General features: G+C 44.8%; 2 protein-coding genes across 5 annotated transcripts; one reads left to right on the forward strand and one right to left on the reverse strand.

The window, feature by feature from the left end:
- Positions 1–341: 341 nt before the first annotated feature.
- Positions 342–14,672, forward strand: AUNIP (aurora kinase A and ninein interacting protein). The gene is made up of 4 exons (XM_068967503.1): positions 342–425; positions 10,313–10,454; positions 11,894–12,712; positions 14,632–14,672. Exons 1-4 carry the CDS (start codon positions 342–344, stop codon positions 14,670–14,672), a joined length of 1,086 nt encoding a protein of 361 aa, XP_068823604.1.
- MTFR1L (mitochondrial fission regulator 1 like) lies at positions 12,269–27,701 on the reverse strand. 4 transcript variants are annotated; one of them, XR_011144648.1, is made up of 8 exons: positions 27,605–27,668; positions 24,502–24,645; positions 23,988–24,092; positions 21,118–21,227; positions 20,476–20,687; positions 18,892–19,213; positions 14,557–14,864; positions 12,269–12,280 (listed from the first exon to the last, which is right to left on the reverse strand). XR_011144648.1 is itself a non-coding variant. In XM_068967506.1 (7 exons), exons 2-7 carry the CDS (start codon positions 24,514–24,516, stop codon positions 14,759–14,761), a joined length of 870 nt encoding a protein of 289 aa, XP_068823607.1. In that variant the 5' UTR covers positions 24,517–24,645; positions 27,633–27,701; the 3' UTR covers positions 13,340–14,758. The 4 variants fall into 4 exon arrangements, 3 of the variants coding, with proteins under 3 accessions (XP_068823607.1, XP_068823605.1, XP_068823606.1); XM_068967506.1 differs by lacking the exon at positions 12,269–12,280 and having other exon boundaries at positions 13,340–14,864; positions 27,633–27,701; XM_068967504.1 differs by lacking the exon at positions 12,269–12,280 and having other exon boundaries at positions 13,340–14,864.
- Between the last annotated feature and the right edge of the window lie 112 nt (positions 27,702–27,813).

The following is a 27,813-nucleotide window of genomic DNA, read 5'->3' on the forward strand; positions in this document are numbered from 1 at the left end:
GCATATTCCTTGTGCAGCGTCGCGAACGCGTTCACTCAACACAGTTCCGAATACAACTTTTGGATCAGAAAGCCAGAATGAACTTGGCTTTGGTAATCCGCTCCACGCCTCACCGTTGTCCTGGTTAAGGCCTTAAGACCGCAGGGCTGGGGAAAGGGGGCGGGGCTTGGTCCGGGGCGGAGCTGACGCTGAGGGCGGTGCCTGCGCCGGGGCGGTCGCGGCGTAGCCCCGCCCCCAGCGTTGGCGGGAGATCCGAACGTCCGCAGAGTCTCTGATGGCGGTTGCGTGAGGTGGCTCGAGCTTCCAGCGGGTGTCCCGTTGGCTTGGTCTTCTCAGCGGCCATGAGGCGCAGAGACCCGGAGAAGGAGGAGGAGGCCTGCGGCGTGTGGCTGGACGCAGCGGCGCTGAAGAGGCGGAAAGCGCAGGTGAGTCGTTGCGGGGGAGAGAGGGTGGTTCGGGATGGCCTAGGGGCCCAAAGGTGTGTGAAGAGAGGCTTTTGGGTGAACCTGGAGATGGTGGAGGTAGAGTCGAGGGGCGAGAACGAACATATTTGGCAGTTGAGGGGAGAGAGGGGCTGGAGTCTGAAAAAGGCTGAAAAGAGTGGAGAGAAGAAAATGGGGTAGGAAGGCTGACAGGCAGGCTGAGTGGGGCGGCATGTGAAGAGGCTGGGACGGCGAGGTTTCGAGGTGAGGGAGAGGTTGGAGAGAAACTTTGCTTTGAGGAGCGTAATGGAGCGGACAGACTCCTTAAGGTAGAATCCCTGCGGGAAGGTAGCAGAGGCTGAAGTACGCGGAGGGGTGGGTGCGTATGCAAAGGGAAGTTCTCGCCGGGAGGGTCCGCTGCCCAGAACTGGTAACTTCAGGGGGTAAAAAAATAGAAGAAAGGAAAAACAGAAAAATAGCATCCAGTGGATGTCACATACTGTAGTAAGTATTTAATATGTATTATTTGTATCATCCATCACCTTTATGGGAGTAAGGAGACTGAGGTGAGGTTAATTAAGCCAGGTTCAACCAACTTGGAGAATTGGAAATCACACACAGGTTTGGCACATATGCAAGATTCTGTTAGTCATTACAAAGAAACAAAAGTATGAGATAATATTTACTGTTTATTGAGCATTTTAAGCCGGACATTGTGCTGAATATTTCCGACGAGTTATTTTGTTTGGTCCAATTCTATGTAGTAGTAACATATGTAATGTATGTAGTAATATGTTTAACTTATGTGGTAAAATATCTAACATTTATAACCTTTCCTTGTCTCAGAGGCCACAACTTTCTTGGGTATCCTTCCAGAGATAATCTGTGCATCTACAAGCAAATGCATAGCTATTCTTTTAAATAGTAGCATCATGTATATTGTTCTGAAGCTTACTTATTTCACTCACTGCATCTTAAGGATTATTTCATATGGCTCACAGAAAGCTGCTTCATTCATTTTAAGGACTACATAGCATTCTGTTATGAAATAGTATCCATTATATGCAATAATAATGTCTTAGTCAGCTGGGCTGCCATAACAGAATACCATAGATTGGGTGGCTTAAACCAACAGAATTAATTTTTTCATTGTTCTGGAGGCTGGAAGTCTGAGATCAGGGTGCCAGTATGGTTCGATTCTGGTGAGGACTTCCTGTCTTGAAAACAACTGCCTTATTCTTGTGTCCTCAAGTGGTCGTTTCTTGGTGTGTATGTGTATGTGTAGAGAGAGACAGAGATATATGCGTGTACTTGACCTGAAGCCCAAGAAGGCTAGTGTTGCTGAAGCAGAGTGAGGCAAACAGGAGCAGATGAGATCTAAAGAGTGTGAGAGAGCATAGGTGGCCAAATAATGTCATGTGGGTATTAGAGCCTCAACATACAAATTTTGGAGTACGATTCAGCCATCGCAAGTATATATGTGCTGTGCTTAGTTGCGCAGTCACATCCGACTCTGTGACCCCATGGAGTGTAGCCCACCAGGCTCCTCTGTCCATGAGGATTCTCCAGGCAAGAATACTGGAGTGGATTGCCATGCTCTCCTCCAGGGAATCTTCCCAACCCAGGGATCAAACTCAGGTCTCCCACATTGCAGGCGGATTCTTTACTGTGTAAGTCATAGGGAAGCCCGCAAGTATATACAGTATTTATGTTTACCAGTCTTTTCTTGATAAGAAGCTGTCTCTAATCTTTTGCTGTTAAAACACTTACAAAATGAAGAGTTTTATACACACATCCTTTTGTACATATGCAAATAAATCGTCTGCAGGATCAATTTCTAGAAATGAGATAACTCATTAAAGAATGTATGTTTTTAAAATTAAGAACACGAAACATGTAACCTTGTTTAGTAAATACAAAAGTCTCTTTCTTCTATGCAGTGGTTAAAATGTAGATCACTTTAGAAATCTGAAACATATTTCCTATAGCACAGGAGTTCTTGAGAGAGAGTCTGTGTCAGCCTTATATTTTTTGTTAACTATGTTTGTTGAATTAGCAAAGTTATCTTGCTTGCTTGTCAACTTTTTTGTTCTTCTCTAGTGTGTGAATGAGTATGCCCCCAAATAGGAGTTTTATCATATTATAGCATAGATAGAATGCTATCTATCCCCACATATAGGGGAAAAGGCTAATTAATGGGTGGTAGGGAAATAAACATATTTATCAAAAATGACCAAAATGTGCAATGGGTGTTTTTTACTTCTGGAGTTAAGATAAGCCTTTTATACTTTTAGAATAAATACATTCTTGATTTATGTGAGGTGGATGGGAAATCTGTGTACCAGTTTAATTTAGAAACAGAAGTAGAAGAGAGCTAGGAGAGAAAAAGGGAATATCCCTCAGGGAAGAGGAGAATCAATATTTGTTTCTATGTCTGTAACTCTGACACTCCAAATCACACCTTTTCCTTTGATGATGTTATGATGAAAACATTTGTCTGTTGATCTGGTGCATGGCAGGAGTCCTCTCTTCAGGATCTCTAGGCCCTTTACTTTCCTCTGATTTCTGGAGGCCAGAAATGGCACCCCACTCCAGTACTCTTGCCTGGAAAATCTCATGGATGGAGGAGCCTGGTAGGCTACAGTCCATGGGGTCGCGAAGAGTTGGACACGACTGAGCGACTTCACTTTCACTTTTCACTTTCATGCTTTGGAGAAGGAAATGGCAACCCACTTCAGTGTTCTTGCCTGGAGAATCCCAGGGACGGGGGAGCCTGGTGGGCTGCCATCTCTGGGGTGGCACAGAGTCAGACAGACACGACTGAAGTGACTTAGCAGTAGCAGGACCTTATGACTGTAGTCACTGACGCCATTATTCCTAAAACTACTTTGGTATTTTATTCCTAAAGATACTTTTATAAACTTTTGTTCTTCCACTAGTTCCTGTTCCTCTGGTGTTAAGATTTCCAGCCCAAAGCAAAGTCCTAAAGATTCCCTTTTACAGGAATCCTGCTTCTTCCTAGATTAGCTATCCAATAGGCCTGAATGAGTTTTAATGTCAAGTGTCAATGAAAAATTAATAGTTAATTTAAGAAAGAAAGGGGAAATTTTATTTGGGCCAGCTTGAGGATTATAATCTGGGAGACAGTTTTTCAGAAAGCTCTGAGGACTATTCCTCCTATAGAGGTCAAGGCAAGGTTATATAAGCTTTTGAGACAAATGGTTATATGCAAAGTAATAAATTGAGTTTACATAGGCAGGAGGAGAAGGGGATGACAGAGGATGAGATGGTTGGATGGCATCACCGACTCAATGGACATGAGTTTGAGCAAGCTCCAGGAGTTGGTGATGGACAGGGAAGCCTGGTGTGCTGCAGCTCATGGGGTTGTAGAGTCGGATACAACTGAGCAACTGAACTAATTATGAAAAGAACATCTGTTTTTGGTGTTAGTTCTAGAAGGTCTTGTAGATCTTCATAGAACTGTTCAGCTTCTTCGGCATTAGTGGTTAGGCCATAGACTTGGATTACTGTGGCCTTGGCCTTGGAAACAAACAGAGATCATGCTGTCGTTTTTGAGATTGCACCCAAGTACTGCATTTCGGACTCTTTCGTTGACTATGAGGGCTACTCCATTTCTTCTAAGAGATTCTTTTCCACAGTAGTAGATATAATGGTCATCTGAACTGAATTTGCCCATTCCTGTCATAGCTTTTCTTCCAAGGAGCAAGTGTCTTTTAATTTCATGGCTGCAGTCACTATCTGCAGTGATTTTGGAGTCCAAGGAAATAAAATCTGTCACTGTTTCTGTGGTTTCCCTATCTATTTGCCATGAAGTGATGGGAGTGGACGCCTTGATCTTCATTTTTTTAATGTTGAGTTTTAAGCCAGCTTTTTCACTTTTCTCTTTCACCTTCATCAAGAGGCTCTTTAGTTCTCCTTCACTTTCTGCCATAAAGATGGTGTCATCTGAATATCTGAGGTTATGGATATTTCTCCCTGCAATCTTGATTCCAGCTTGTGCTTCATCCAGCCTGGCATTTCTCATGATGTACTCTGCATATAAGTTAAATAAGCAGGAGAACAATATACAGCCTTGACGTACTCCTTTCCCAATTTGGAACCAGTCCGTTGTTCCATGTCTGGTTCTAACTGTTGCTTCTTGACCTGCATACAGGTTTCTCAGGAGGGAGGAAAGGTGGTCTGGTATTCCCATCTCTTGAAGAATTCTCCAGTTTATTGTGATCCACACAGTAAAAGGCTTTAGCGTAGTCAATGAAGCAGATGTTTTTCTGGAACTCTTGGCTTTTTCGATAATCCAACAGTTGTTGGCAATTTGATCTTTGATTCCGCTCCCTTTTCTAAATCCAGCTTGAACATCTGGAAGTTCTTGGTTCATGTACTATTGAAGCCTAGCTTGGAGAATTTGGAGCATTACTTTGCTAGGATGTGAAATGAGTACAAGTGTGTGGTAGTTTGAACATTCTTTGGCATTCCCTTTCTTAGGGACTGGAATGAAAACTGACCTTTTCCAGTCCTGTGGCCACTGCTGAGTTTTCCATACTTGCTGACATTGAGTGCAGCACTTTCACAGAATCATCTTTTAGGATATGAAATAGCTCAGCTGGAATTCCTTCACCTCCACAGCTTTGTTCGTAGTGAGGCTTCCTAAGGGCCACTTGACTTCACATTCCAGGATGTCTGGCTCTAGAGTGATCACACCATCGTGGTTATCTCGGTCTAAAATGTAGTACTTGGGTACTTTTTATTGGCCATCTTTGAAAAAGACAATTACAGTTTTTTGTAGTTTTCAGCAAACTCAAAAAAATTGGAGCCATTATTTCTAAGTATATTTTCTGCCGTCTTTCACCTTGTTCTTTGGACTTCTTGTTATATGTGTGCTCCATAGACCATTAAGAATTTATTCTTTTCAGTTTCTCACTCTGCTTCATTTTGGATTGTTCATATTGTTATAACTTCAGGTCCCACTGTTTTTTTTTTTCTGTAGTCTCTATAATCTATTAAGCCCATCTAGTAAATGTTTCATAACTTCTATTTCTTTCATTATTTTCACATTTTCCTTTAAATCCTTGAGCATATTTAAAGTTTGCTAATTCTGTCATCATATATATACACACACACACACACACACATACATACATACATACATACATACATACATATGGGCCTAACAGGTCAGCTTGCAGTTCCTGGATCTTAGTTCCCTGACCAGGGAGTGAACCCAGGTTCTCAGCAGTGAAAGGGTGAAGTCCTAACCACTAAACTGCCAGGGAATTCCCAGTCATCCCTGGTTTTTCTGAGTCTGTTTCCATTAACTGATACCCCACTCCACCCCCACCTCCCCATTATGGGTTATTTTCCTGCATTTCACATATCTAGCAATGTTTTGTTGGGTGCTCGACCATGGTTCTACATTGCTGGGGGTCTGGATTTTGTTGTCTTTAGAGAATATTGAAATTTGTTTTGGCAGGTAGTTACTTGCTAATCACCTTGCTCTTTTTTAAAAAAAGTATTCATTTATATTTATTTTTGGCTGTGCTAGTCTTCACTGATACATTGACTTTCCTCTAGTTGCAGAGTGGAGGCTGCTCTAGTTGCGGTTGCGGGCTTCTCCTTGCTGTGGTTTCTCCTGTGGAGCGCGGGTTCTGGGGTGCACAGGCTACAGTAGTTGTGCCTCCTGGGCTCTAGAGCACAGGCTCAATCAGTATTTGCGGTGCGTGGGCTTAGTTGTTTCTTGGCATGTGGTATCTTCCTGAATCAGGAATGGAATCCATGTCTCCTGCATTGGCAGGTGGATTCTTTACCACTGAGCCACCAGGGAAGTCCCAGTCAGCTTGTTTTTAAGCTTTGTTAGGACTAGTTGATTCAACAAACATGAACTTGGGGAAACTCTGGGCGACGGTGAGGGACGGTGCTGGAGTCTATGGGGTTGCCAAGAGTCAGACATGACTTGGTGACTGAAAAACAATAGCAGGATAGGTTTGGAATAGTTTTTGTTCTGGGGCCAGTTTAGAATTGCTAAGGGGTGATCCTTCTACTAATTCTGCTAAATGTCACTGATGTTAAAAAGGTCTTTCTAGGAAGAAATGTGTCTTTAGGTCTTTCATCCATTTTTTGATTTTTTTTTTTTTTAATTGAGCTCCATAAGCTGTTTGTGTAATTTGGAGATTGGTCTTTTGTTTGTTGCTTTGTTTGAAAATATTTTCTCCCATTCTGAGAGTTGTCTTTTCATCTTATTTATGGTTTCCTTTGCTGTGCAAAAGCTTTTAAGTTTAATTAGGTTCCATTTGTTTATTTTTGTTTTTGTTTTCATTACTCTAGGAGGTGGGTTGAAAGAGATCTTGCTGTGGTTTATGTCAGAGTATATTTCCTGTGTTTTCCTCTAAGAGTTTTATAGTGTCCGGTCATACATTTAGGTCTTTAATCTAAGTATCATATATTAACACATACATGTAGAGTCTAGAAAAATGGTACAGATGAACTTATTTCCAGGGCAGGAAAAGAGATGCAGATGCAGAGAATGGATGTGTGGACATGGGGAGAAGGTGAGGGTGGGATGGGCTGGGAAATTAGGACTGGCATACATACACTACCGCGTGTGAAACAGATGGCTGATGGGAACCTTCTGTATACTACAGGGAGATCAGCTTGGTGCTCTGTGATGACCTAGATGGGTGGGATAGGGGTGTGGGTGGGAGGGAGGTCCCAGAGGGAGGAGTTATACGGCTCAAACAGTAAAGAATCTGCCTGCAGTGCAGGAGACCTGGGTTCGGTCCCTGAGTTAGGCAGATTTCCTGGAGAAGGAAACGGCCACCCACTCCAGTATTCTTGTCTGGAGAATTCCATGGACAAAGGAGCCTGGTGGGCTACAGTAAATGGGGTCATGAAGAGTCAGACCCAACTGAGCGACTAACACTTTCACTCCTCACTTAGTTGTACAGCAGAAACTAACAACACTGGAAAGCAATTATACTCCAATTTAAAAAAAAGTGTTTCTTCTGTGGCTAGCGAGAACCCTCCCAGCCCTGTGTGAGCTCTAGGAATTGTTCATCTTGCGCTCCTGGCATTTTTTGTCTGACCTCGTGGGGTGGGTTTGTTTTCAGTAATGAACTGAAGGGCTCTCTATGTAGATTTCTGGATGTGCTTCTCTGTGCTGCAAATCCCAGCCACCTCATCTTTCCCCGAATTCCAGTCTCAGCCTGCTCGATTCACCAAGACTGCAGTGCTCTGCCTAGGTATCTCTCTACATACAATGCAATCTGACAAGTGCTACCTAGGGCAATCCAGGATTCACCTTATTTCTCCTGCTTTCAGGGATCACAGTCCTGCACTGCCTGTTATCCATCATCCAAAATCAGTTGTTTCTGCATCTGATTCAGTTTTCTAGTTTTGTATGGTGGAAGGAAATACTCCATACTAATACTACAAGTCTATGAATTTTATGCCCAGGATTTTCCAAATGTTAAAATGAAGTCAACTTTGGGCTAGAATTAATAACATGGGTTCAAATTTCAGGCCTACTTCCAAATTGGTACATTGTTGTTGTTCATTTGCTAAGTTGTGTCCAGCTTTGTGACCCCATGGACTGCAGCAGGCCAGGCTTTCCTGTCCTTCACTGTCTCCTGGAGTTTGCTGAAACTCATGTCTATTGAGTTGGTGTTGCCATCCAACTCTGTCCAACCATCTCATCCTCTGTCGTCCCCTTCTCCTGCCTTAATCTTTCCCAGTCAGGGTCTTTTCCAATGAGTCGGCTCTTTGCATCAGGTGGCCAAAGTATTGGAGCTTCAGCATCAGTCCTTCCAATGAATATTCAGGGTTGATTTCCTTTAGGATTGACTGGTTTGATCTCCTTGCAGTCCATGGGACTCTCAGAGTATTCTCCAGCACCACAGTTTGAAAGCATCATTTCTTTGGCACTCAGCCTTCTTTGTGGTCCAATTCTTACATCCATACATGACTACTGGAAAAACCATAGCTTTGACTATATGGACCTTTGTTGGCAAAGTTGTGTCTCTGCTTTTTAATATGCTGTCTAGGTTTGTCATAGCTTTTCATCCAAGGAGCAAGTGTCTCCTTGTCAAGTGGGCCTTAGGAAGAATTACTACAAACAAAACTAGTGGAGGTGATGAAATTCCAGCTGAGCTATTTCAAATCCTAAAAGATGATGCTGTTAAACTGCTGCACTCAATATGCCAGCAAATTTGGAAAACTCAGCAGTGGCCACAGGACTGGAAAAGGTTAGTTTTCATTCCAATCCCAAAGGCAATGACAAAGAATGTTCAAACTACTGTTCAAATGTGCTTGTTTTGCATGCTAGCAAGATAATGCTCAAAATCCTTCAAGTAGCCATGAAATTAAAAGACGCTTACTCCTTGGAAGAAAAGTTATGACCAACCTAGATAGCATATTCAAAAGCAGAGACATTACTTTGCCGACTAAGGTCCGTCTAGTCAAGGCTATGGTTTTTCCAGTGGTCATGTATGGATGTGAGAGTTGGACTGTGAAGAAAGCTGAGTGCTGAAGAATTGATGCTTTTGAACTGTGGTGTTGGAGAAGACTCTTGAGAGTCCCTTGGACTGCAAGGAGATCCAACCAGTCCATTCTGAAGGAGATCAGCCCTGGGATTTCTTTGGAAGGAATGATGCTAAAGCTGAAGCTCCAGTACTTTGGCCACCTCGTGAAGAGTTGACTCATTGGAAAAGACTTTGATGCTGGGAGGGATTGGGGGCAGGAGAGGGGGACGACCGAGGATGAGATGGCTGGATGGCATCACTGACTCAATGGATGTGAGTCTGAGTGAACTCCGGGAGTTGGTGATGGACAGGGAGGCCTGGCATGCTGTGATTCATGGGGTCGCAAAGAGTCGGACACGACTGAGTGACTGAACTGAACGCTTCAACAGTACGTGAAATTGGTACATGGATATTGGCAAATCTCATTCTTTGACTTTCACAGCAAATTTAATATAATCCTACTTTCCCTACTTTTTGGGCATTCCACAACAAGAAAATAGAAACAAAATCAAATCACAAATAAAGGAGCATGGGATGAGTGTAAGTGTAGTGAGATTTGTGCTGCTTCATTGCTCTTCTTCTTCAGTTCAGTTCAGTCGCTCAGTCGTGTCCGACTCTTTGTGACTCCATGAATTGCAGCGCGCCAGGCCTCCCTGTCCATCACCAACTCCCGGAGTTCACTCAGACTCAGGTCCATCGAGTCAGTGATGCCATCCAGCCATCTCATTCTTCTTAACAGCCAACTATTATTAAACGTTGTCTATGTATGAGAATTGTGTAAGCCTTTTATATGAATTAACTCACCAAATCCTCCTAACTCCCCTGTGGGCTTGGTACTGTTATTGTCGCCATTTCACAGATGAGAATGATACAGAGATCAAACAACTTCTAGAAGGTCATGCAGCTAATGGGCTGTGGCAAAACTGGTGTTAATTTGAGCAGGTGTGTGACTCAGGAGCCATGCTGTTAAACCACTATGTGACTATTTGAAAACTATTGAAAATGAATCAACTGCTGCTGCTGTAGAATCATAAATTATCTTTAAGTATAAGGGAGAGACTATCTTCTGTGGAATCCCTTCAACAGATCCTGTTTTTTTAGTCAGCCTGATGATTTCTACAGGGAAGCACAAAGAATGGGCTAGAATTGAATATATGATTCTTGAGGAAAAACAGACACCATCAGTATGGCAGAAAACGGTGGAAGGTGAGGTACAGCCAAAACTAGAGAAGCGTTTATGCGTGGAGTCCAAAAGATCTAGTGTGGTTCCAAGAGGGCAACTGGTGTTTATTGAGTCTTTCCTGTCTGAGCTGTCTTGATATTAATCGTTTCTATTATTCTTTTTCTTCCCTTCCTTAGACACATTTAATCAAGTCAAGCACCAAAATGTTAACACTCCTTCCTGGAGAGAGAAAAGCTGAAATTTCTTTTACTCAAAGAAGCTGTCCATCTGCAGGCACTCGGCAGACCAGCATTGCTTCCTTTCTCTCCTTGCAGCCAGGTATGGTGAGCACTGAAAGCCATCAGGGTGCAAAAAGGAGGGCACTCATTTTTCCAAGCTGCAACATTTATGAGAAGTGGTGTCACTAGTGCTTTGTGTTAAACTTAGCTGACTTATTAGACGAGTTATAAAGCACAAGAAAACATCGTCTTTTGGAAAGCAATATATACGTGCTTTTACAAACATGCTTTTCTGGTTCTGTTTATCACAGTCTAAAATTAAATACTGGTATTCTTTGACAGAGCAGTGAGGAAAGGTACACTTGAGGATTGGGGGTGCAGAGGGGAGCCATTAGTAAGGTATATGTATTAGTAAGGTATATGTCTTGGATTGGCCACAGTTAGTAGTCTGTATAAGATTAATTGATAATTGCTATGTCTATATGAAGCTTCTCAAATTAATCAAAGTTCAAAGGTGTTTTTTTCTTAGAAAGCTTGGCATAAGGTTGGCTTGTGTCTCATTCCTTGGCAATTCTTTGTTTGCATGTTTCTCTTTGGGGACCAGCTGCCTCAGAGCAGGCTGGGGCTTACACAGCAGGATTCTTGTCAGTTGAAGGGTGCTGGGAAGAGTTCTAATTCTTGGTGCCATTCCCAGGACTGCTTTGCCTAAGCCTTCAAAATGCTTTCTCCCTACCAGAAACAAAAACTTAAAACAATCTTTTGCTTTAAGCAACGTGTGCAGATTTTTTCAAAACCACTTTCCAATTCAAAATTCTTATATATTCTATATAGTCTGTATTGAAATCTTAGAAAAAGTTGAGAACGCTTTTAAAAAACTATTTCTGTAGTATATTTCTTGGAGAAGGAAAGAAAGTTATCAGCTTTGTTTATAATTAGATCTTGGCATCATTTGTGGGGGAGTAGGAGTTTCATGTTACATTTATCCTTAAGGCAGACAGGATCCATTCCACACCTGATAAAACATACAGGCTGGACACTAATAATTTTGTCCTTTCTACTGATTGACTTAGCAGATAATTGTATCTTTATTCCATTTTCCATGAAATATTTGGGGAGCAGGGGACCTACATTCTGTCAGGAGATTTCTGAGTTGGCTGGTTAATGTGATCTGTAAGACTTTACAAAAATGGTATAATATCCAGGAGTAATATTTGGCCAGTATCACTATTCAGAAAAAACTACATGTTAAATAAAAAACAAAAGCAAAACTGATCTGCCCTCCTGTGTTACACAAACCCATAATATGAAAATGTGAAGAGCAGGCTGTGGTCTGATTATATGCCATGTTTATTAGGTAGGTCAAAGCAAGCACCCATATATTTGAGAAGGGGAATATAAGAGCTGTGTTTTAGACTGGAGATTGAAAGCAGGAAGATCAAAGGTAGTATGGTAGCCAATACTGATTACAGAAAAAGCCACCTGAATCCTACTCAGGTGGAGTTTTCCTGCAGAATAAAATTTGTTCATCTGTTTTACTAGGAAAGACAAACGGTGCTGACCAGAGGAGTGTTTCATCTCATACAGAAAGTTGGACCAACAAAGAGTCTAAGGAAGACGCAGCCCAGCTGGAACATCTGACCCAGGGCTTGCGGGATGACTTCACAGCACCCCCTTTAGCCACTTCAACACCTGCAGACATCCAGGAAGCTAGACTTTCTCCTCAGTTTCTGAAGGCTTCTTGCCACCATGGAATAGGAACCCCATACTTGACTGTGCCGTCTTTGTTCCGGCCTGATACCTCAGTCTGTGCTGGAGAGAGTAAGGCCTCACTGGCCTGCTCCTTCACCCAAGACCTGGAGAGTTCTTGCTTGCTGGACCAAAAAGAGGGAGAGGATTCTTCCTGTGAAAGGGAATGGCTTCATGGATCTAAGAAAAATAATTATCAGAGTGTGGAGAGACACAGTAAAACAACTGGGCACAAGGGCCATCAGCTCTTGGATAAGACTAACTGGGAAAATGTGTCTGCCAAAAGCAACAGGCAGGCCCCTGTCCTTCAAACATACAAGGATTCCCAGCACAGAGCAAACATGAAAGCAGTGAAACAAAGCTCTTGCCCTATTCCTGAGTTTTCCTGGGACAGTGAAAGGAATGACAAGGACTCCTGGAGTCAGCTTTTCACCGAGGATTCTCAGGGCCAGCGGGTCATTGCCCACAACTCTAGAGCTCCTTTCCGAGATGTAACCAATGACCAAAATCAGGGCTGTGGGCAGGTTCCTAATAGCCTTTGGGCTCAGTGCCAGGACAGGACCACCCAGTTCAATCTGCAGCCTGATTTGCTCTTTACCCAGGACTCTGAAGGTAATCAAGTTATCAGGCACCAAGCCTAAATGTCTTTGTGAGGGTTTGGGTGTTTGGTGCTAAAAGTACCTAGAAATGACATATAAGAAAACATCTTCAAGGGGTGAGTATGTTTGAGTAGGGGAACGGAAGATTTTTGTTTTAGAAAGGTCATTCAGGAGAATGATCTTTGGTGGGAGGGAAGCATGGGATGAAGCTGTTGTTATTGAGCATTTTCTTAGTGTCAATAAAGCAGATGGTACCACTTGTTGAGATAGTGTGATTGGCTTCATGTCTTGCCCTGAGGATGAGGTGGCTGGTGAATTCCCTGCACGAGTTGTGGTGAGCACTGAAGGGGCAGGGCAGGTACTCATCCCTCCACTAGAGCCCGCTACACAGCCTGCATAGAGGGACCTCTTTGCCCTTTTAGATGCTTCTGACTTGGAAGGTGCTGCTTATGGATATGTGTTTTTCTAATCTTTGGCTGTAATTTTACCCATTCAACCTAAGCTTGTCACCATTATTCTTGACTTTTTTGAGTGATGAGGCAATTCTCCCAGACCCAGGCATACAGGGGCAGGGAGGATAGACAGAGAAGTAGAATGATTAAGTAGTTTTGTTATTTTATTTTTGTGGTAACTTTACAGCATTTTAAGGTTATATATGTTTAAACATCTCCCTGAAAAGGGCTGACTTATAATGATCTAAACGTGACTGTATCATTCTTCTACTACAAGGTGGGAGAGAACTCCCTTTGTAAAACTATGAATCCAAATAAATGACTGTTTAAAAAACTGGCTCTGATGGTAACTAAAACATTACCAATTTCGTTTTTTTGAAAAAGCAATGTTCCATCACTGCCATGGGTCTGATCTGAACACAAATCCAATCTGATTTGTGTTCTATTCAAGACATCATCCACCGGGCAGCAGTTTCCCATGTTGCAGGTGTGGTACGTAGGAGGCTTAAAAATAAGCCTCTAGGGGCAAGCGTGCAAGTTATAGGATGGACTGGCTTTAAGAAGTGTTTCTAAAGGGAACAAGAAGCTCCCTAGGGAAGAAGCTTCCTCCTATAAAGGCAGGAACCTGTTTACAAAAGCTCATATACCTTGAAATTAACAGGAATTCTATACCTGTGGGGGATACTGGGTGGTCACAACTCAAGAGATGGACACAACCAACGCAGTATCTCTCCAGATCCTTCCTTTAATGTCAGGTAATGCTTCAACCCAAACACAGGATACATACTGTAATGAAAAGGACCTGAGGGCATCTGAATCATGCATGGTATAGTAAGTACAAACCTTGGCCCCACGCAAAGGAGCAGTCAAGGGCCTGGAAGATTCACCTCTTCATTTCTCTTCCCTGCTGGGCTTAAAGTCCATGGAAGAGAAAGAGCTTTCAATCAGTGGAACCAATGAGGCATCAGGGCCTTGGAGGATAGATTTGGTTGTACAGTATTACAAAATATATTTAAGAAAAAAACAGCCCAGGCCTCCCAGCAGTATCCCAAGCCTCGGTGGGTCCAGTGGCCCAACCTCTACATGTAAGTGTTAAGACAGGGAAGGGGGAGAGAATGATTGCTGGGCACTGGTGTCAGTTCATGATGGAGCAGCATAAGATTTTCCCTGCCCTGTGAACGTGCACATACATTTATAGCCCCCTCCCCTCAGCCCTGCTCTGCTGCAAGGAAGCAGCTGAGAGTGAGTGACAGCTGGGCACAAAGTGTTCGGTGAGACCAATTACGGGGTCTAGTGCAGTGAAGTCAGTCTTTCATTTAGGACTTACTTTCACACAAGAGAAAGGAAAAACCAGAAAGTTGTATCTCACCCTTTAAATTGAGACATTTCCAACGTATATAATTACCTGTGTCTCAGCTCAAAACAGTCCTTTAGCTTCTAAGGTTTGCGTATGGAAAACATATAATGCAGCTCTTCTTAGTCCAAGCTCTAGCTTTCAGCAAGACTGTTGCAGATTTTTAACTGATGGGCAGAAACATCTGCGGTGAGGAAGGCAGCTACTGAAGGAATTCCAGGAGCGTGAGACTGAGTTGCAGAGCTGAGTGATATCAGTTCCCTTTTCTACTGATATCTTCTTCCTTCAGAGCAAACTTCCTCCTTAGGACCTCAGAGATAAGAACAGCAGGATCTTCCTCCTTCAGTGAACTCCGGCTCCTAGAAATAGAATAATAGCTTGTTTATTGAGTACTTTGGTTTTTCCAGTAGTCATGTATGGATGTGAGAGTTGGACTATAAAGAAAGCTGAGTGCCGAAGAATTGATGCTTTTGAACTGTGGTGTTGGAGAAGACTCTTGAGAGTCCCTTGGACTGCAAGGAGATCCAACCAGTCCATCCTAAAGGAGATCAGTCCTGAGTATTCATTGGAAAGACTGATGTTGAAGCTGAAACTCCAGTACTTTGGCCACCTGATGTGAAGAGCTGACTCATTTGAAAAGACCCTGATGCTGGGAAAGATTGAGGGCAGGAGAAGGGGACAACAGAGGATGAAATGGTTGGATGGCATCACCGACTCAATGTACATAAGTTTGGGTCAATTCTGGGAGTTGGTGATGGACAGGGAGGCCTGGCATGCTGCAGTCCATGTGGTCGCAAAGAGTTGGACACGACTGAGCGACTGAAATGATTGAGTACTTATTCTGTCCTGAGAAGTGTTTTGTGTGTTGGAATACAATCTTATTCCTCACAACACTCTTATAAGGTAGAAGCTATTACAACCTTTTTTTTTAACCAATGAGGAGATTGAAGCACAGCAATGTTATGACTATGCCCAAAGTCATTAGTAAGCGAAGAGTCCAGAGTTTAAAACCAAGCTTGCAGATCTCATCTTTTAATTAGACATGGTTTTACTATTCCCTGCAATGGCTATAAAATGTGGGCAAAGGACCATTAACCTGTTGGTATTGGCCTGTCGTGGCTAAGCTTCTGACCCCACCTTCTGGCTCTATCTTATAAGCAATCCAGAATTTACAGGTAAATGTTCACATTATAAGGGACCCATGGGAGCAAAACCAGTTCCAGATTAGGGTAGGTTCAAATTACCTGATAACCTCAGGTATCTTCCAAAAGTAGTTGCTTGAAATCCTAGTGAACTTACATATATACATCCTCACGAAGGCATTTTATTGGTCATATAAGGGCTAAGATTATTATTAAACCTTGAAAACCAAACCAAGAGGAACTGCCTTCAGTCTGTCACATTTCTGAACCTTGAGGACAGGACTACTTTCCCATTCTCACTCATCAACCCAGCTCCTTCTATCAACAAAGGAGAAAAGATCCCAGGGCATGAGTGAGAAGAAGGGCTTAGCAGTAGGGGATCACAGATCTAACTGGTACAAGAGGCAAGTGTAAGAAAGTTGGAGAGTCAATCTATAAAATACTGATAAGAAGAAAGCAGCAGCAGCTGAATTTGGAAATGCTGGAAATCAAAGAACTGGGGGGGTCTGTGTGACCAGCCTGACTAGGAACAGGTGGTAGGATCCACTGCCAGCACCCTTGTCTAGTTTTCAGAAGAAAATGGGACCAGAAAACAAAAAGGGATCTTGTGTGAGGCGAGTCACCGTCCCTTTAGGAGTAACTTTATCGTTCCAGGAGGCAGCCCTCACCTCCCCAGCCCTGAAAACAGCGTTTTTTTTTTTTTAGGCAAAATAATTTTTAATGGCATAAATGAATAAGCAAACAATGTACAACGTCTGAGCCTTAGTTAACTCATGTGTAGCTACAGATTGATTAATCTGTAGGTTCACAGATGGGTTCTGTAACTAGGACACTTAACAAAGGATAATTCTGAAATGTAAGATTTACACGTCTGCAGATACTGGCTTATTTGCATCCACCCAACAATTTTTCTTTATTATTGAAGGATAATTGCTTTACACAATTTTGCTGTTTTCTGTCAAACCACAACATGCATCAGCCATAGGTATACATATATCCCCTCTCTTCTGAACCTCCCCACATTTCTCTCCCTACCCCACCCCTCTAGGTTGATATAGAGCCCCTGTTTGAGTTTCCTGAGCCATATAGCAAATTCCCATTGGCTATCTATTTTACGGCAATGTAAGTTTCCATGTTACTCTTTCCATACATCTCACCCTCTCCTCCCCTCTCCCCATGTCCATAAGTCTGTTCTCTACGTCTGTTTCTCCACTGCTGCCCTATAGATAATTCTTCAGAACCATTTTTCTAGATTCCATATATATGTGTTAGAATATGGTATTTATCTTTCTCTTTCTGACTCACTTCACTCTGTATTATAGGTTCTAGGTTCATCCATTCACCTCATTACAACTGACTCAAACGTGTTCTTTTATGGCTAATATTCCACTGTGTGTATGTACCACAACTTCTTTATTCATTCATCTTCAATGGACATCTATGTTGCTTCCATGTTCTATCTATTGTAAATAGTGCTGCAATGAACAATGGTATACATGTGTCTCTTTCAATTTTGGTTTCCTCAGGGTATATGCCTAGGAGTGGGATTGCTGGGTCATATGGTAGTTTTATTCCTAGTTTTTTAAGGAATCTCCATACCGTCTTCCATAGTGCTGTATTAATTTACATTCCCACCAACAGTGCAAGAGTGTTCCCTTTTCTCCACGCCCTCTCCAGCATTTTTTGTTTGTAGACTTTGATGAGGGCCATTCTGACTGATGTGAGGTGATATCTCGTATTTTTGATTTGCATTTCTCTAATAATGAGCAATGTTGAGCATCTTTTCATGTGTTTGTTAGCCATCTGTATGTCTTCTTTGGAGAAATGTCTGTTTTAGGTCTTTCCCCTACTTTTTGATTGGGTTGTTTGTTTTTCTGGCATTGAGCTGTATGAGCTGTTTGTATGTTTTGGAAATTGATCCTTTGTCAGTTGTTTCATTTGCTATTATTTTCTCCCATTCTGAGGGTTGTCTTTTCACCTTGCTTATAGTCTCCTTTGCTGTGCAAAAGCTTTTAAGTTTAATCATGTCCCACTTGTTTACTTTTGTTTTTATTTCCATTACTCTAGGAGGTGGGTCATAGAGAATCTTGCTTTGATTTCTGTCATCGAGTGTTCTGCTTATTTTCCTCTAATAAGAGTTTTTTAGTTTCTAGTCTTACATTTAGGTCTTTAATCTATTTTGAGTTTATCTTTGTGTATGGTGTTAGGAGCTGTTCTAATTTCATTCTTTTACATATAGCTGTCCAGTTTTCCCAGCATCATTTATTGAAGAGGCTGAAAACAGCTTTTTAACGGCATTAAAAAATACAGCTGCACACCTGGCCTCTGGACTTTGAGGTTAAGATGTCAAATATTTCAATGTCCAGGAATCTACATTTAAATAAACACTTCTGGTATATCCCATGCAGCAGAGAAACACTGCAAGCAGGTGACTCTCAAGCTGGAGCTCTAGGGCTTCTCTGCTAGATGAGTTTCTCATGGTAGGTATTTTCCAGATCCCCTCACACTCCCATCAGAAACACCCAGTGTTCTGCTTTGGTAAGTTTAAGGTGCATTTTGAACAAACCCAAGCAATTCTGATAGGCAGCCAGAGTTAGGCACTAGGCATCTCAAAAGCTTTGTTCGTAAATCTGTGTTTCCAGGGTTGGTTTGAATAATGGACCACTGTTTAAAGGGAATTCTCCTTCCACCAAGTCTACTTTTTTGAGATACTAAAATAACTGTTATGCAACTGTACTTTGAAGGATGGGGCACAGGGACACTTATTACTAGCAGTATGAGAACCAAAGTGGTGAAGCCTCACTGGAGGACAGAAGCTGGATTAGATGAACCTTCTTATTAAACCTCTGTTTAGTAACATTTCCTTGGGTTAGACCACCCCAACCAAATGTAAAGTGTTCCTCTTTTTTCAAACTGGGGTCCCCAGGCACTAGCAAGCGGACAGCAAGCTTTGTGAATGAAATTACACATTGCTACTAATGAGGATTTACTATGTCAGTATTTACTTTCTTTGGATAATTGGCCACAGGCAACTTAAACAGTAAATAGACCAGCATAGGGGATTCAGTGGCTAAGACTCTGAGGTCCCAATGCAGAGGGCCTGGGTCCAATCCCTGGTCAGGGAACTAGATCCCACATATCACAACGAAGGTCCCATATCCCGAGTGGAATAATGAAGACCCAGCACAGCCCCCTTTGCCCACCCCCCAAAATAATCACCATAAGCTCCTTAACGTATACTTACAGGTCTTGGCTCTGCTTCATCCGGTGGAAGTCCTTTAGGATACCCATCATATCTGCAAAGCTGCTGGCCTTGGACAGAGAGACGCAGTCATCTTCTTCAGATGAGCTGCAGGTAGCTTTGTGTTCTGGTCTGCAACATTCAGGGCTGGCAGAACAAAGCAGGGGGACTGATGGAAGCTCAGGGACCTCTATCTCGGTCTCCTCGGTGATGTCACTAATGACAAAGGAAGTTGTAGAGTGGAATGAGGATCCAAAACAAGGTAAGGGAGAAGAGACATTTGAACTTCCTGGAGATAAGAAATCTGGCGTTAAAGAAGCCGAAGCTGAAAGAGAAAACAATAGGCATGGATGGACACTGGGGCTAAAATACAGCAGTTACATCCCCCCACAAGCACTGCCTACCGAATATTCATTTCCTGGGCTGACACCGTGACATTCTGGGTTCCTCCAACTACCTTCCCCTCTCAGGATCTCAAGAAGATGTAGCAGTACTACGCTTTTCCAGTGTTCAGAAGGGCAGAAAGACCCACCCCATAAAGGCCTTGCTTCCTAAAAGCTCCCATTTTGCAGTGGGCAATGGAAGGACAGCACTTTTTAGACTGAGGCAATAGTGTAGAACCATGGCCTGAATTTGTCCTTTTCTCTAACTAGGCCAGTGCTTCTGACTGTGCTCCTTTAAATGCAGCTATCTGTGACTAGAAGAACTGTTCTACAGCCAAAAACCAGAATGGTGATAGTTCTCCCAGTTCCCAAATTTTAATGGAGAGAATTTCCTCAATTTCTAAGTTTCTAGGGAATATTTTTGGATTTTTCCTAAACTACTTCAGCATGTCTCTTGGATGATTAAAAAAAAAATGTAGCAAACAACTATATATGGAAAATTCAAGTCCATTTTCTCTATAAAACTGCCACATGAGGGAATTAAATACATAAAAATTTCAGAGAGAAAACCATGATTTTCACATGTTCTACCAACTGACAAGGTTTGGGAGCTATAACTTTGAGTCAATGAATAGGAAAAAAGTGAGAATGGGAGGAATATGAGGGTTAAACACGGAGCATCCTGGGAGAGATCCACCTGTTGGTATTTCCTACATCTGGTCAGCCCATCCATTCCCAGTGATTTTCCCTTAACTGCAGACAGAAAGGCTGAGGGATGGAGAGATGGTCTTTGGTAGAAAGTCAGAATGCAAGGAAACGGAAAATATGCTTACAAAGGGGGATATCTCTCAGTGGTAGGGAACACTTATTTCTCATATTGAAAAGGAAAGCCAGAAGCTCATGGAGCACTCATGGAAGACATGATCTTAAAAGACATTTGGAAGAGAGTTGGTTTTTGTGGCTGAGGGAGGGAATCTGCCTGGGGCCCCAGATTAAGTGAAGATTTTGTTCCTAACCCAACCAGTCTGCCCCAAATGGCTGAGAGAAACCATCCAAAGGTTATACAGGCTAGCCAGGCTTTAGGGCAGTCCAGAGCCCTAGACTCCAGCACCCCCGAATCAAGGACCATTCTTATCCCTATCCTGTCCAAAAGCTAAGCAAAAACAAACAGCCTGCTATTTGGTCCTGGCTCAGGGGCTCCTACCTGCATCAGCTGCCACTATTTTGGCAATCTGGCTGCGCAGGTGGCTCAGCTCATCCTGCAACTCGGTGGTGCGGCTGAGGGCTGGCAGGGCTGGCTTCTTCAGGGCCAGGAGCCTCTCCTCCGACCCGCGCAGGTTGGGCACTGAGGCATTGCGCTGCATGACGATCAGAGGGCTGGGCTTCCAGGTGTGCCTCAGGGGGCGTGTATCGCTCCTGGACCAGGGAGAGAAAAGTGTCAGAGACATGGGCCACTGCACTGCTTCCAAAATTCCATCATACACCCCTGCAAGAGATATATAGCCAGACTTCCCTGGTGGTCCAGTGATTAAGAATCTGCCTGCCAATGCAGAGAACAGGGTTGCACCCCCATCTGGGAAGATTCCTCATGCTGCAGGGCAACTGAACTGTGTGCCACAGCTACTGAAGTCCATGCCCCTAGAGCCAATGCTCCGCAATAAGAGAAGCCACTGCAATGAGAAGCCTGCGCACAGCAACCAAGTGCAGCCAAAAATTAAATAAACAAAGGAGGTTAATCTCCTTACTCTTAAAAAATAAAAGTAACACAGCCAGGTTCTACTCTCACTCCTGTTGCCCTCCATCTCACTCTTTCATTCCCCAGTCGGCAGGCTACTGCCTCAGCTACCTGACCCGGGCATAAGTCTCCTCTTCATCTGCAGCAATCCAGGCGATGTCAGCCAGGGTAGGAACTGGGGGCACATCCCTCAGACACAGGTCAGAGATGTTGGGCAGGGTCTGTGGGGAAGGAAAATTCATTAACATTTACTGCCATCGTGATGAGACAACTGGAAACTGGGCAAAATACATAGGAGAACATCTAATCCAGCACTGGGTGTAGGGAAGACTTCCTAAAGGAGGTCCCAGTTGGAGGCAGTTTGAATAAGAGGCCAGAAGAAAGAGTCTGTGAAATTACAAATAATTCAGCATGGCTGGAACAGGAAGGATAGAGTGGTGGGGAGTTGGGAGAGACTGGGAAGTGAATTAGGAGCTTTGAAATAATGAGCCATTGAAAGGTCAAGTAAGTAAGGATTAAATGTGAGGTTTTAAAAGATTAGTCTGGCTACGGTTTGGAGCATGGATGGGAAGGTGGAGAGCAATCAGAAGATTTTATTGGAAAAAAAGAGTCACACTCATTTGAGTCTTACCTGTCATGGCTTTTAAGCTATAACTGCAGAAGTAAGTAGCTGTAATGGAGACCGGTATGGCCCAGAGCCTAAAATATTCACTATCTGGTCCTCTGCTGACCCCTGGCTAGAGCAAAGAAATCTTCAGTAGGACTGGCAAGAGTTACTTTTTAACAGAGATGCCCACTGTCTAGCCTTCTGGTTGTGAGAATACAGGTGCAAGGACATGGACAATCTGTTATATCAACAGGAAATTTCTCCTGGCAAGCTCTTTACAACACCTTTGTAGCATACTGGGATCTACATGTTATAGCAACACTGTTAGAAACAAAGTTGATAATTTGACTATTTAGATTTAAATTTAAAAAAATAGCTAATTAGACAAAAGGAATCAATGTAATTCCTTAAAATAGCTCCTCCACCCAAATGAACAACTAGGGAACAGGGAGATTGAGTGACACCATGTTAAATGAAAAATTAGGAAGGTTCAATTATATTCTGACTGTTTACAACAAAGAAAAATACATGCTTAGAAAAAGACAGGAAAGAACTAAAACATGTGTCATGACTATGTGATTACAGGCAACTTGTTTCCCTTTCTTTTTTCATAATTTAATATTTTCATATGGGTAAATTAAAAAATAAATCAGTAAGATTCCCTTAAAAATATTTAAGGTAATCAATTTACAACAAATCTAGAGGCAGTTTCTCAAAAATGCACCTATATATGAGTTAAATTCAGATGCTTCTGCTATAGACTGTTCAGTAGGTAGATCCGGAACTGACAGGTCTGACTTTTTGATAGGGAATCTGGGTCTCATAGAAGTGAAGTGATGCTCCAAGGTTACAAAGGAGCTAATGACGCAGGAGTTAATGCTAAGATGGGCCATTTAGGGGACGCCTCCATTTGCTTTCCTTGATTAGCCAGAGGGCTCCTCTGCTATTGGCAATTAAATGAGTTAACAAATATAAAGTACTTAGCACAGTGCCTGGCACACAGTGTGGGCTCCATAAATGTAGCTGGTATTACTACTTCTGCTCTGTGGGAGCCTGTGCCCTTGATCACCTCTGCCCAGCAGCATCCAGCCAAAGGACTGGAGAGGCTATAGTCAAATGTGGGGGCAACCATGACTGACTCATGCTTCCGAGCTGTCCTTCCCTTTGTTCCTGATGCTTGAGGCAGCCAGGGCCACATTCAGCCCTAGGCAATAACCGGCAATCTGGGTCAAGAGACAGCACCCTGCACCGAACCCCAAACCCATTCCAATTCAGACTCCAGATAAGCTCCTACACAGTTTGCAGCTCAGCATCCGATATACAAACTCAGCTCCTTCATTTGTTTCGCCCCAGGCCTACATCTTTTCAGGCACATATTTCTGTCTCCTTTGTGTAGGCAGAAAGCTGAAGTAGTTCTTTTGTGTTCCAGCTCCCCAAAGGCACAGACCTTAAGCATCTAACTTGGAGCTGATGCTTAACCATTAGTTCTTACAGGGTGGCAGCTAGGACCAATAAATGCTACTTAGCTTTTCACTGCACAAGGGAGTCTTACTATAGAGTGAATGCTAAAGGCCCCCTGGGCACAGAGGTGAGACTGAAATAGCCCAGTAAAGGAACGGCTAAACTTGGCTAGAAAAGAGGGGATGAGGAATAAAGACATCAGGGAAATACTGTAAATAGGTAGCTAAGCAGGGCAAGCCTTAGGGCTGGTGAAGAAAAGCAGTTTAAGTGTTAGTCACTCAGTTGTGTCCGACTTTTTGCAACCCCATGGACTGTAGCCCACCAGGCTCCTCTGTCCATGGGATTTCCCATGCAATACTGGGTGCCATTTCCTTCTCCAGGGATATTCCTGACCCAGGCATCAAACCTGGGTCCCTCGTGGTGCAGGTAGATTCTCTACTGTCTGAGCCACCAGGGAAGCCCTGAGTGACAACACCATATTAAAAGAAAAGCAGAGTTCATCTCAAAATCACACACAGCACTCAGTGTTCTGTGAGGGGACCTGCCAGGGTTGCAGGCACACACCTCAGAGCACAGACATGGCTAGTCTGGAGATCCAGTTCAGCAGGGGCCTTTGGCCTACTCTGACACACTGGATTGCTGGAGCCTGATGAAATTTGAGTTGCTTAGCAGAGGCATCAAAGATGCAATATGATTAATTTATGGGCAGATTGGAAGCTTGACTTGTGGTCACAGGTTTGTGTGCAATCAGGAAGCCACAGTGACCAGGATACATTAAAAGCAGTTAAATTCTTTTTGAAAAATGCAGATGTGATCAGGAAGGCAGCCTGTCTTGGGAACGCCAAGGAGTCTGGGCCACAGAAGCAGCAGCACTCCCCGTACACTCTGGGCCACTATTTTCCAGCTCACTTACCTCAAAGGATGCCCGGGGACATGGCTTCAGGGGCAAGTTGGTCCCAATTCTCCTCACTACACTTCGAGCAGCGCCATGCGGCTTATTTTGCCAGATTGGGATGGTCTAAAGCACAGAGAGACAGCCACAACCTCAGAAAAAATCCAACTGCTGTGCCCATCCTCTCCCCTACCTTCCCTTTAGCAGCAGTCAACCTTCACTTTGGCCAGATACATAAGAGGACACCTGCTGCTGCTGAGGCACAGTAAATGCTGGGAGGATCCAGAGAAAAGGGTGAGGAATTAGCGGCCCTCCCTTCCCACTACACAGAGTGATGGAAACACACTGACCCCCTAACTGCTCCAATATCATAGTTGGTTCTGCCTGGAGGGAGGGGATGGAAGGCAGGACCCTTCAATTCCAAGCCTAAGTTGGGGAAGAGTTAACTTGAGGATCTTAGAACTTCCTATAGAACTTTAGCAGGTCTAGTGTTTAATCTTCCCCACTTCACCCTTGCCTTGGGAACGCCCCTTACCACATTGGCTTCCATTCCTGACGTTTCAACTGGCTCCTGCACTTGAAGGACAAGGCAGCCACCGGGCAGCGCTAGAGGCTTGGGGAGGCAGGGAGTGTGACGCCTTCATATCAGGCCATCTCAAGGAACACCAGACTTCTCTTCCTGTGAAACAATCCCCACAGGAGACTCAGTGGCTACCACACAAGCCCACACAAGTCACTCAGTCGTGTTCAACTCTTTGCGACCCCATGGACTGTAGCCCACTAGGCTCCTCTGTCCATGGGATTCTCCAGGCAAGAATACTGGAGTGGGTAGCCAGTCCCTCCTCCAGGGAATCTTCCCAACCCAGGTCTCCCACATTGCAGGCAGATTCTTTACCATCTGAGCCACCAGGGAAGCCCATGACTAACAGTGAGGCTTCTCTGACGTTTCACAGGGGAAGAAAACCAGCCAAAGAGGCTGCGCTCACCCAACCATGGCTTCTACAAATCCAGACCGTTAGAGGTTACTTTCAGATGCACCATGTGAGCTTGGCCAAAGCTGGGAGCCTTCCTGAGTCCTTAGGTTTCCTGAGGCAAAACTTCTAAAGAATATGTATGTATAACTGAATCACTGTGCTGTATACCCGAAAGAAACATGATGTTGTAAAATAACTATACTTTAACTAAAAAACTTTTTTAAGTTGGTAAGATAAAAACAAACTTTGATGTAAATAGAACCCTTTGGTAGATAAAAAAGCTCATGAGAAAGGCAGAGTGTAAGGTGCCATCCAAGTCCAACATTCATTCCTGAGGATAAGATGTAAAAAGTCCAGCATGTGCCACCCAGCCTAGCTCTGGTGGGCCACTACACCAGGCAGATGTGAGTGAAACAGACAACGGGAGAAAGAAGCCAGTCTGGCCAAATTCAGTCTACCGGGCTACTGGGGAAGAGCCAAAACTTTTTATCCCGGCTCAGCCTTCAACTGGCTTAATAGCCTTAGGCAAGTCACTTAATCTTTCAGAATGTAGTTTCTCTTATGGGTAAGAAGATAGGAAGAGCTGCCACTCAGGGATACCAAGAAGGTCAATCAGTGAAATAAGATTTTAGAGTACTTAATGAACTGTTGAAACAAGACACAGATGGGCAGATTCCTCATAGCTGCCCTTGCATGGTGAGCAGTTGCAGTCAATGAACTCATTCAGTCCCTTGTTCATCAAACACTTAATACTCGCTCTGTGCCAGGACCTATGCTGGGCACTGTAGGGGCTATGGAAAGAGTAAGACACAGCCATGCTCTCAAGGAACTCATAATCTAGAAGAGAGACAGGACTCAAATACCTAATTCTACCAGAGGCTGAATATCATTGTCTAAGAAAGGCACATCAGGCAGCTGGCCAGGTGAGTTCAGTTCCCTGGCCCCAAGGCCCCATAGTGAGTTCAGAGGAGCTACGGGAAAGAAAACAGCAACAATAACACAGGTCTAGGAAAAGAAGGTGAAGAGATGTATAAAGAACAGAGTATGGTCTCAGGCCATAAAGGTTGGGGGGGGGGGGGGGCGCATGTCAGGTAATGGTCAGGTCTCCAGGGCTGGGAATGTTCTAGGTAAGGAGTCAGTGCAGAGCCAAGGGCAGCCTCTGAAGAGGGGATAGGCTGGACTAACCAGCTCTTTCCAGAAACCTCCCTTGGAGGGTCTCTCTTCACCTCTAAGAGAGGAGGTATTTACTCTGCGATACATGAGGAAAGGAAGCTAGAAAAGATGGACTGCCTTAACGTCACTTAGTGGCCATGGCAGTAGAAAGCACCCAAGTCTGGTCCAGATCCTCCTGCCTCCAACCTGGGTTCCATCTTCTCAGCAAAGTTCAAGACTTTTTATAAGTCCTTCGGTGTGCCAGGCTCTGTGCTAAGTGTCAGTGCCTGCCACAAGCTCCACACAACAGTGCTTCCCTGTGCTTCTCACTGCAGCCACTACCTCTCCAAACTTACCTCCAAACTCGGTTGGGCCTAACCCTCACGTGGCAGCCAGAGGCCTCTTTTCAGAACACACCGGGAATAGATCTCTGCCAAGCTTCAACCCCTCATGCTTGCTAGAGCAAAGAAGGTAACACCAAGCCTCTTCAGCATGGCCAGCAGGCCCTCCGTCTTTCTCTCCCAGCCGACAAGGCCTCTCCACTCTGGTCCCTGCATGCTTCACCGCCACACCCGCCTTCCCCTGCCCTCCACCCACACTGGCCTTGCAGCCCCTCAATGGCCCTGTCTACTCTATTCCCTCTGCTCGAAACCCTACCAGCCTCTTCACCAAGCTCATCCTCAATTACCCCTGGAGCTCAGCTGAAGCACTGCCTGCCCTTCCCGGACCGGCGTCCCGCGTTTCCTCCGGAGCAGCAGTAACCAGATAACGGTGTAGCTTGTGCAGTTGTCCGAAGGGCGGGGCTTCCAGGTACAGCCCTGAGCCCGCTCCGTACCCGGCAGGCACTCGAGCCTTTGTTAAGAAACGAACCAACGAGAACGCCGACTTAGCCTTGAACCCTGCACAAGTGTCTGCTTCGAAGACTCCCCACGGCTCACTGGCCGTGCGCCTGGTTCCCACCACCTCCGAACTCGCACTGCCCTTTCCGGGTCTGCTGTCCTGGTGTTTTTACATACGGTCCCCCTGCGCCTCCCGAGCGGGGCCCGGCCGCATCATCCCGGTCCCCGCCGAGGCCGCTGCGCTCAGCGCCGTTCTCTGCCGGGGGAGGGGGAGCCGCCGCCGGGGCCTTTGTCCAGGACACGCCTCCCTTCCCCCCGCAACAGCCCGACCAGACGGGGTCAAGGTCGGCCAAGTTCTCGCCTCGGCTCGGGAGTGGGGGGGCGCCCATGAACTCAAAGGCCCGGCGCCGGGTCCCGGAGGAAGCGAGGAGGCGGCCGAAACGAGAAGCCTCTGGTGCGGCTGGGTGACTCGGGCGAGCAACTGCCCCCCGGGGACTCAGTTTCCCCTCAGCCGAGTGTGCCGAACAACACGAGTTGCCCCGAAAACCGGCGCGGGCCCAGCAGCCTTGGGCAGCGCACGGCGCCCGGCACTCGGCCGCGCGACATGCCGGGCAGGACGGCCGCGCTCCCGCTCGCGTTCCCGCTCTGGGGCGGCACTCGGACCTAGTCTCACCTCAGACTGCGGCTCCGGATTCACTCACCTCACGGCCCCTCCTACCACAGCGGGCCGCCCAGCTTCACTCGCCCTCACTTCCGCTGACCCACCCCCCGGAAGCGATCCCTTGCAGCTGCGCGCCGAGCCGCGGCCGCGCGCGTCTTCCGGAAGCGGGCCCTGCTGGGGGTGGGGCGAGAGAGGATCCTGCGGGGCCGAGGCGGGGCGGT

The sequence above is a fragment of the Capricornis sumatraensis genome, chromosome 3, assembly GCF_032405125.1.
Source record: "Capricornis sumatraensis isolate serow.1 chromosome 3, serow.2, whole genome shotgun sequence".
NCBI lineage: Eukaryota > Metazoa > Chordata > Mammalia > Artiodactyla > Bovidae > Capricornis > Capricornis sumatraensis.